Here is a 10,859-nt window from a genome sequence, read left to right as displayed (position 1 = left end):
CTTCACCAATTTGAAGGAAGCTTTGGGAGGGAAAAGATTCGACGACGATGAGGACCTCAAACATTACACGACCACATGGCTACAGGAGGTGGCTCGAACGGAATACGACGCCGGTATACAAAAACTCATCCCACGTTACCAAAAGTGTTTGGAACTTAATGGCGATTATGTCAAAAAATGATTAGATATATACCTTTAATGCTACGTAATTTTTTTTTAATAAAACGGTTTAGTATATTTTTGGTAAGCTTTGTATCTTTACTTTCTGGACGTACCTCGTATATGTTATATTTTCAATATTTGTTGAAATTTAATTAATTTCAAAAATGGTTATGAAATTATCAATTAAAAATTAAAAAAATATCTATTATTTGATTTGTTTTATTATTTATGAAATATTATACAAATTTAAAAATCGCTAATTTTCAAAATTTTTTCAATTTTCTTTACTTAAAAGTGCCATAACTTTTTCAAAAATGAACGTATTAGTATAATTCTTTTTTATAAAGATGAATAATATCATTACCTTTCATTTTGTATATTTTTTTATAAATTTAACCCTTAACCTTAAATTAAAAAAAAATTTCATGGACTTTAACTTATCTTCACGGTGAANTTTAAAAATATTTCTATTTCCTATTTCCTTATTTATATTCTGATTAAGTTTTATGATATATAAGTGTAATATATAAATATATAAAGGGAAATGGTCCGATTAAAAGAAAAAAGATGTCGCATAAAAGAAGAATATAAATACTACTTATCTCAAAAAAAAATTATAATGATCCATAAATTTTTCAAAAAGTTATAACATAAATATCAAAGAGAACTTTTTGTAAAAATCGTATTTTTATTTATTAACTTTGATGTCTGTTTTCACCGTGAAGAAATAATAAAGTACGATTCCTTTTTTTCCATAATAAGATTTATTACATAGCTTTAATTTAAGATATATATATATGTCAGTAATTCGGGAACACTTTCAAAAATTAAGTTGAAAAAGTTCTACTTTCTATATGTATTTTGCTTCGATGCGAAGCTGAGAAGGTATTGGTTTTACTAAGATGTGTTAATTTTTTTTTTTTTGTGTCTGTTATCACTTTTTCTCAGCTCTCACCGAACGGATTTCTTTCAACGATACGTCAAAAGATCACAAATTGTATCTAGTCGAAGACATTACCCTTAAAAATTGAAAAAAATTCCCTCGTTCCCCGTAAATGGGGGAAACCTCCAAAAAAATTACAAATTTAAAAATCGCTAATTTTCAAAATTTTTTCAATTTTTTTTACTTAAAAGTGCCATAACTTTTTCAAAAATGAACGTATTAATATAATTCTTTTTTATAAAGATGAATAATATCATTACCTTTCATTTTGTATATTTTTTTATAAATTTAACCCTTAACCTTAAATTAAAAAAAAATTTCATGGACTTTAACTTATCTTCACGGTGAAAATGGCTACCGAATGCTATTTTTGTGTGAAAATTTTCGATTTTGTATTATCCATTTTTAACTTTATTATGCTATAACTTTTTGAAAAATGTATGGATCAGTACAATTTTTTTACGGGGAGTAGTATTTATATATATCTTTTATTTGACATACTGTTTTTGTAAATCGAACCATTTCCCTATATATGGGGGGCTTAAAATATAGAAAATGCATGTAAAAATTAGAACTTTTTCAACTTAAATTTTGAAAGTGTTCCGGAAAGTCTGACACTTTTATATATATCTTAAATTAATGCTAATGTAATATTCTTTATAATGGTAAAAAAAAACTTCGGGCTTTATTTTATCTTCATGGTGAAAACAGACATTAAACTTAATAAAAAAAATACAATTTTTGTAAAAAAATTCTTTTTTATATTTTTAACTTTATAATGCTATAACTTCTCGAAAGATGTATGGATCAATATAATTCTTTTTTTTGTAGATGCATGATGTCTTTACCTATCATTTGGTATATTTTTTTTATAAATCTGACTTTTTACCTGCCTACAGGGGGGGATTCAAAATGACAACTTTTTCACAAAAAATTGACTTTTTCAACTTAAATTTTGAAAGTGTTCCGGAAAGTCTGACACTTTTATATATATCTTAAATTAAAGCTAATGTAATATACTTTATAATGGTAAAAAAAAATTTCGGACTTTATTTTATCTTCATGGTGAAAACAGACATTAAACTTAATAAAAAAAATACAATTTTTGTAAAAAAATTCTTTTTTATATTTTTAACTATATAATGCTATAACTTTTTGAAAAATCTATGGATCAATATAATTCTTTTTTTTTGTAGATGCATGATGTCTACCTATCATTTGGTATAATTTTTTTATAAATCTGACTTTTTACTTGCCTACAGGGGGGGATTCAAAATGACAACTTTTTCACAAAAAGTTTACTTTTTCAACTTAAATTTTGAAAGTGTTCCGGAAAGTCTGACACTTTTATATATATTTTAAATTAAAGCTAATGTAATGTACTTTATTATGCGAAAAAAAATTTTCGGACTTTATTTAGTCTTTACGGTGAAAATAGCTACTGAATGCTAATATTGTGTGAAAATTCTCGATTTTATTTTTTACATTTTTAACTTTATAATGCTATGACATATTGAAAAGTGTATGGATCAACATTATTTTTTTATGAGAAATAATATTTTTTAATAATCCCTTTTTCATTCTACATACTTTATCTTAATTAGGATATTAATAATGAACTAGCAGATCATGTAGCTTTTAGAATAGTCCACCAATTTTTTAAAATTAAAAAGTATCTAAAGATTTGCATCGAAGCATTTTTTATGATAGTGATTTTAATCACTGTCAGATATCATTATACTTGATCCATCTATGCCACGTCACCACTATGCCGCGACCCCCCTGTGCTGGGTTTTTTAGTTTTGAAGCGCCCCTGTACAAAGGGAAATGATTCGATTTAAAAAATAAATATGTCGAATGAAAGAGGTATTTAAATTTTCTTTCTCGAAAAAAAATTTTATTGATCTTTCCTTTTTTTTCGAAAAGTTATAGAAATATAAAGTTAAAAATGTAAAATATAAAATCAAGAAATTTAACACTAATAAATCGTCTTCTTCTTCCTCGCCTTAATCCCAACTATTTGGGGTCGGCCACCCTTATCCTAAACTTCCACTTGACACGATCTCCCACTTCATCTACGCTCACTTCAGCTGTCCTCAAATCGTATTCAATAGCATCCGTCCATCTCTTTTTTGGTCTTCCTCTACCTCTTATTCCTTCAAAATTCATTTCTATAAATGTTCTTACAGCTTTCGATTCTTCTTTCCTCATAACATGATCAAACCATCTAAGTCTATTTTCTCTCATCTTATCCACGATTGACGCAACACCTATACTCCCTCTTATATCCTTATTCTATCTTTTTTAGTCACTCCACTCATCCATCTAAGCATTCTCATCTCTGCTACACTCATTCTCTGCTCTACATTCTTATCAACCACCCAACACTCTGAATGATACATCATAGCTGGCCTTATTACAGTCTTGTAGAATTTACCTTTCAGCCTCATTGAAATTCTTTTATCGCATAAGACGCCAGAAGCTTCTCTTCACTTCAACCACTCGAGCTTAATTCTGTGTCTTACATCCTCGTCCATAACGCCACTCTTTAGCACAACTGACCCTAAATGTTTAAAATTCCTCATGTCAAGGCGTGACTCGGTGACTTGCCGTCCGAATGGTTGACTCAAATAATAATAGCAAAAATATTGTTAATATCCCTGTTAACACAAATAAATACAGTTTCAAAAAAATAAAAAACACGATTTTAAACTATATTTTAGTTCACTTTTTAGTTTCATGTTATGATAGTAGTTACTATCAATATCATGGTTGTATTGGGTAACGGGAAATCAGGGTACGATTCTGGAGAGGGAATCTGAGAAACGGCTACTACATCCAAGGAAAGCAGCAGGCGCTCAAATTACCTACTCGCAGAACGTGGAGGCAGTGGCGAAAAATGACGATACGGAAATCATCCCTCGTAATCGGAATGAATACTTGATATTTCTCAATTAGAATAAAGCGTCATAATAAAAAATTTTAATAGTAATTAGAATACTCGTTCTTATTCAGGTCCCCTTCGGTGGAGGAAAAACCAATGAGGTATTTTCTTTACTTACAAGCGAAAACTGATTAAAATTTGAAAATAATTATCTTTATTCAAAAACTTGTGATCAACCAAAGTATCGAATGTTAAATGATATTATAGAGGGTGTAAACGGGATGAACATGTTTACATTCGATCAAGTTGTCCAGATTCACAGAACAACGGGCGTTTCAGGTTAAATTTTGATACTTTTATAACTATATAGTCTACATTTTATATTCAAAGCATCCATCTATTCATTAAACATGACAGAGAACAGTTATGGGTACTTACTGAATTAGTACAAGCCCGCAAATACATTAGACAAAAATGTATGGAATTAAAACAAAATGATTATAACACAGAAAAATATATAAGACAAAATTTAAAACCAGTAATTACACCACTTAAAAATTTAGTGGGTATAAAGAATAAATATAAAAAGACTAAATCAGATATTCACATTAAAACCGCTGAACTTTTGAATAATACCAAAAGTGTATATCACACTGAGAAAAACTATATCTCTTCAGAATATTGATCAATTAATTCATGGTTTAAATTACCTAATTTAGATCAAATTTATGCCCAAAAAAATCACCCTTGATAAAATAAAACTTGGTGATTCATACATTGAGTTTAACAGTCAAAAATCTATAATATATGTATATGATAAGTTTCCGTTAACAAATGGTATCATTCAGTAATTGTTTTCTAAAGATCCTGAAAATTATATCCCAAGATAATAAAAAAATTATAAAAATACGTCAATATCTCATCGGCTTATTTAAACAAACGAAAAACCAGTTTAAAAAGGGGCACTGTGAACTATAAGAAGATTATTGCATCGTTATTTCACAATAGAGAAGGTCTTACTTTATCAGTGCAAAATAATGATAACAATTCCCTTAAAAATTACAACTTTTTGGGTAAGCAAGAGAATTAGTCAAAAAATTGTAATCATTTTTGGCTTCAAAAGTTGCAGGTAATACAAAATTTTATCACATCGATTTGGCGAGAATTACTAGAAACGAAAATTATAAAACAAATTCCTCATGTCAAAATGTGACTCGGTGACTTTCCGTCCGAATGGTTGACTCAAATAATAATAGCAAAAATATAGTAAATATCTCTGTTAAGTTGTATACTAAGTATAGAAACCAAGTAAATATCAATGTGGCATATTATAAAAATGTAAATTTACAGATAAATATTTTAGTATTTTTTATTGTGTTTTATGAAAATTCCTTGCATAAAGTTTTATATATATTAGTCTTCTGAACTAAATTAAATAGCAATTTTTTACAAAGTAAATACCAATATTTTTCACAATTCATGCATGAGTAATAACATTACATATTTTCGTCATAAAATATGTAAAAAGTCTTAAAAAAACTGTTTAAAAATTCACATTTATTTCTACTATTTGTTTTTTTTATTAATGGTTTTTAACAATTTATTTATTTAAAATCCTATAAAAATACAACAATGTAATGGAAAATTAATAAAATATATTCAAAGATAAAATTCGGTCAATTATTCTAATTAAATCTTAATATTCCTGAAAAATGTTTTACAAAACTTATTCTTTTATTTTAATTTTTATGTGTCATTTTTACATTAGAGATGTTTTTGCAGATATACTTATAAGTGACAATGTAATTTAAATAAATTTTATGAAACTACTATATATGATTCAATATTTTGGTTAAAATACTTTTTATTTAATTTTTATGTATTATCTAGTCATTAAAAAACATATAACACTTCCTTACAATTAAGATAGTCATAATTTTCTTCCTAATATGTACTTAATTTTTCAAATGAATTGTTTTACATGCTAACTGCAGTTAAAAACACCAAATTTTTATTGCATTTTCAATTGTGTTTTTTTTTATTTAGGCAGGAAATCAAATTTTTCATATAACGGCTGATGTAAGTTTCATTATTGCTAATATCAGTGTTATACATTTTATGAATTAAACATTACTTTTTAATAAAAATCAATATTATTTATATTCAATGATTAAATAATAGCTTACGCAGATTTTAATTATGTTTATAGTATGTTTATGTTGATAACACTTAGGTTATATTTCATTTTGCAATTTTAAATAAAAACATCCTGTCACAATTTTTTTTTTAGAGTTCCAAACAATATGAGAATTTCAATATGGTGAGAAATTATTTTATGTAAACATTGTAATTGGTTTTAATAATTGGAAACACGAGATAGTGATAAACAAGTCATTTTTAAGTAAAAGATTTTGTTTGTTTTTTATTACGACATGTATTATTGTGAACCGCCCTGGAACTACCGTTAGGTATTAATTAAAGCCTACGCGCCTTCTCTATAACTAACAACACTGCATGGCCTTCCTAATTATTGGGGCTTAAAAATCAGGTCTGTTAGCCGAGCCGCACCACTTAGAAATGGACGAAAGACTTTGCATAAATCTTTATTTTTGGCAAAAGCAGTTTTTGGCTTAAGTCGTATGAAATAAAAATGACCCAGTATAATATTTGCACAAATTTTAATAACATTATCGAAATTATTTTATTATATAACCCATTCATTATTTAACACACATATAGACTTCCTAAAGCGCCGGCCTGAACCAGCGCCTCTGTCTCAGGTATTCTGTCGATTTGCCTGTTCTTCTTTTAATTTTTTGATATACCATCATTAGTTGTTTTTCCAGGATACTATTTTCTTGAACTGTTGGTTACTTTTCAATAAATTATTTGGTCAATAGATAGTGATCTATGTCTGCTCTTCGATAGCTTCTGTAGTATTTTACTTGGTTTCTAAATCTCTACTTGGCCACATATAGTCTATTTGATATTTACCCGTGTCTCACGCAATTTTCCACGTATACTTCTTCTTGATTAATGTTTTTTTTGTTGTATCAACAATAAAATAACCTATAAATCTAATGTAATATACTTTATTATGAAAAAAAAAATGTTGTACTTTATTATTTCTTCATGGTGAAAATGGCTACCGTATGCTAATTTTGTGTTAAAATTCTCGATATTATATTTTACATTTTTAATTTTATATTTTTATAACTTTTCAAAAAATGTATAGATCAAAACAATTTTTTTATGAGAAATAATATTTATATAGTTCTTTGATCCGGCATACTTTTTTTTTAATTGGACCATTTCCCTTGATATATATTTATATATATATATTGCGATATGAGAACATCTAATGTGAGCGTAGATGATGTGGAAAATCACGTCAAGTAGAAAATTAGGATAAGAGTGGCCGACCCCAAGTAGTTGGGATTATGGCGAGGAAAAAGAAGATATATCTTCTTCTTTCATATATATTTAATAAATATAAATATTATTTATTTATTTATTCATATATCATACTTATAAATCATAAAACTTGTAATTAGAATATAAATAAGGAAATAAGAGATCATATAGCTTTTGGAATAATCCACCTATTTTTTAAAATTAAAATCAGAAAACCCATTAAAACTACTATGTGCTATATATAAAAGGCACATATAACATTTAAAATCTATATCTAAAGTTTAATCGACTACACATGTCGTTCAAAGTTGATATTGACGTTCATTTTACAATCAAACTGTTAATTTCCCCATAAAATTTGAAAAACTCTAAATGTTGATATTAGAATAATATTTTTAAAAAATAATCTTTAATACTAAAATTTAATATATTTTAAAATAAATATATGACGCAATCCTATTTAGTTTTTAACGCCAAAAAAATTGCTTATGTTAATATAACTAAACCAGTGGCGTCTCGTTGCTTGGACGACGGGACCATCGCACCCCCTACTAAAATTAATTAAAAGAAGAAAATTAATTGTCTATACTTAATTCTACATTTTTATTAAAAATGAAAATTTTAAATAGTAAAATAGTAATATCACATTTGTAGTGTGCAAACAATAAAGTTGTTTTCCTTAGTATATGCGAGTACATATACACACACGAGCAGTGTTTGGACAACCGGCAGCATCGTCCAAATGATAAAATATTACTATATTACTATATTGGTAATTTATTTTTATAGTTAACTACGTATACGCTTGTTGTTATCAGTTACTTTTATAGAATAATTGCTATTATAATTATTTTTATCTCTATTTTCTATTGCGACCTTTAGAATAATAATATGTGTATTATGTTTTGTTTTATTATATTTAATTTGACAATTTATTATACCTATGATTAGCAGTATTATATTTAAAGTCGTACCTCCGCCACAAGCATCCACGAGCCAACACTAAACTACACCATTATACAACTGTATAAGGTATAAGGATGAATTAAAAACTACACAATAATTAAGAAAACTATGTATGAAAATAAAAATACCCAAAATAATTTTTTAACAGAATTATTATTTTAAGAGAAATCGAGTGGCTAATATTAAAACAATTACCCTGTAAATAAGTATTTATATCTTAGACTATCTCTAAAATCTAATACAAAATATTTTGGTAATTTTTTAGGATAGAAAAAAACAAATTTTAAAATTTAAATGGTTTATGTAAATCGACATTTTTGTAGTACAAAAACAACCTTTCTTACTAAAATTTGCCATAATTTTTAGCTTATGTCATAAAATATTATTATTTATACATGTTATAAAATTCTTTAAACCCCATTTGTGGGATTTATGAATTTTTATTATAAACCATTTATATATATAATACTGTGAATTTGAAGTTCCCGCCTTTCTAGAAAGGTCCCAGAATTAAATTCAAACTGAATATTTAGATTTTTGATATTATTTCAGACTTTTGTAAATGTAAAAGAAATTTTTGCAGAAATTTGTTTGAATTATGTAAGTATTTTGATCATAAAGGTGCATCAATAAGAGAGGGTGGTTATATTTTTTCTTATTTATAACCTTTCTATACGACAATGTATTGAGCTCGCGCCTATCCATAACAGTAATAATAATAATAAAAATTAAAAACACTAAATATTTATTGTAAGTAATTTCAGTAAAAATTTAAAAGGTACTTACATTTTATTATTTTTTAGAAGAATTATAACAGCAGTCGAAAAAATGGAAAAAAAATTGAACTTCAAATTGTATGTTACTTTTATTACAATTGTGTTTTAATATTTAAGCACATGATTTTTTTAGATATATAAAGCACGTAATCGTAAAAATTATTTACAAAGTAATTCTTTTATAATTAAGCACTTAATTAATCAGAATACAAATATAATATTGAGAATTTTATTTTTGATTTCTTTTAGTTCCATATTTTAGTCAATTCATAAGGGTTTCAACTTTCTTTGTTCATAATTAATTTCATTTATTAAAATTTGTATACCTTGGTGAGAGGAGGAGTGCCTTCACCATCAGTCATAATTTAAATGGTAAGAGTTGAACATGTAAAATACTCTATAATAGGTAAATTGACTGAAACTTGGAACTAAAATAAATCAAAAGTAAAAGCCTCAATATTATACATTTATAATATGCATTATAAATGACAATATTATAACAGCAATAAATACATAATAGTATGTATTTATTGTTGTTTAATTAAGTGGTTAATGATAAAAGAATCACATGATGTAATATATTTATTTTTTAATTAACTTTATGACATATAGTACACTCGGTTATACGAAACCACCAGTACTATTTTATTAGTACAGAAAAACATTATCAACTCAGACATATGTCAATATTGATTCAATTATAGTAACCAGTTCTGGTTAAATTTTTATTGATATTACAAATTTTTAATAAAAAAAATGACTCAATATTTTAAAGGGAAAACACTACATTTGAGATTTAATGTATTGTAATTTACGTAAGTGACGTGAAAATAAATAAATCATAAAAAAACCAAAATAAAGTCTGTGGTCGAATTATAAATTATTATTCGATTTTGTTTGTAGCAATTATTTTATTGTTCACTATAATTAGATAACAAAACCTAAAAATCAGAAAAACACTACCGATATAGAAATTATTCACTATTTAATAATTGTTGTCGATCTCTTATTTTTAATGTATTATTGAACTGAAAAAAGTTTTCTTAAACGTTTTTCATGAAATATTTTTAATAATCACTGACGGGAAATTGCTACCATTTTTATGGTTTCAACCAATTTTTTTTAGGATTACTTAATAATCCACACGAAAATTATTTTTTAAATTTGACAATATTTAGTGGTTTTTGAAAAACGGCATTCTTTATTTAGCTTTGATGCGAATCTAAGCAAGTGCAAACTTTGCTATGATGTGCAACACAACACCGGATTCCCAAAGAACTGGGTCTATATTGTGAAGTACTTTGGATGATATAACTAATTAAATCGCCTAGTATAAATGAGATACACGTAATTTTTTCTCTGAAATAAAATGATATTAGTTTTTAATAGTAGCATACTTAAGCACATATTACCTTGATAAAACTGCTGAGGATGGTTCAATAGGACCTAATTTAGGTTCATTAGAAAACCAATAGAGAACAAAAATTTTAATTTTAAAATAATTTATTTTATTTACCTAAAGTTTTTTTCAAATGACGGAGATTATTTAAAAAAAAGATTCAATTATGATTTTGAGTTTTCCATATAATAAAATATCTATTTTAATTTTACTATAATGTGTTTTAGCTTCGATGCGAAGCGGAGAAGGTATTAATTTTACTATGATGTGTTTTTTTTTTTTTTTTTTTTTTTTTTTTTTTTTTTTCTTTTTTGG

The 10,859-nt window shown here is 26.1% G+C and overlaps 1 protein-coding gene across 2 annotated transcripts in view; it reads left to right on the top strand.

Annotated features, from left to right (window-relative positions):
* Positions 1–5,634: 5,634 nt before the first annotated feature.
* LOC126906596 (uncharacterized) overlaps positions 5,635–10,859 on the top strand; it is an 11,974-nt gene continuing 6,749 nt past the window's right edge. Inside the window, exons 1-5 of one of the 2 annotated variants that reach the window (XM_050687254.1) lie at positions 5,635–5,791; positions 6,036–6,068; positions 6,280–6,309; positions 8,922–8,969; positions 9,173–9,223. In XM_050687254.1, the coding sequence (XP_050543211.1) occupies positions 5,702–5,791; positions 6,036–6,068; positions 6,280–6,309; positions 8,922–8,969; positions 9,173–9,223 (252 nt within the window). In that variant the 5' untranslated portion in view covers positions 5,635–5,701. The remainder of the gene's footprint in view (positions 5,792–6,035; positions 6,069–6,279; positions 6,310–8,921; positions 8,970–9,172; positions 9,224–10,859) is intronic. The other variant, XM_050687253.1, reaches the window with a different exon arrangement.

The sequence above is a fragment of the Daktulosphaira vitifoliae genome, unplaced genomic scaffold (genome assembly GCF_025091365.1).
Source record: "Daktulosphaira vitifoliae isolate Bord-2020 unplaced genomic scaffold, ASM2509136v1 Scaffold_5, whole genome shotgun sequence".
Classification (NCBI taxonomy): Eukaryota; Metazoa; Arthropoda; class Insecta; order Hemiptera; family Phylloxeridae; genus Daktulosphaira; species Daktulosphaira vitifoliae.
Note: the sequence above shows the minus strand (reverse complement) of the source record. Positions and strands in the feature narration are given on the sequence as shown.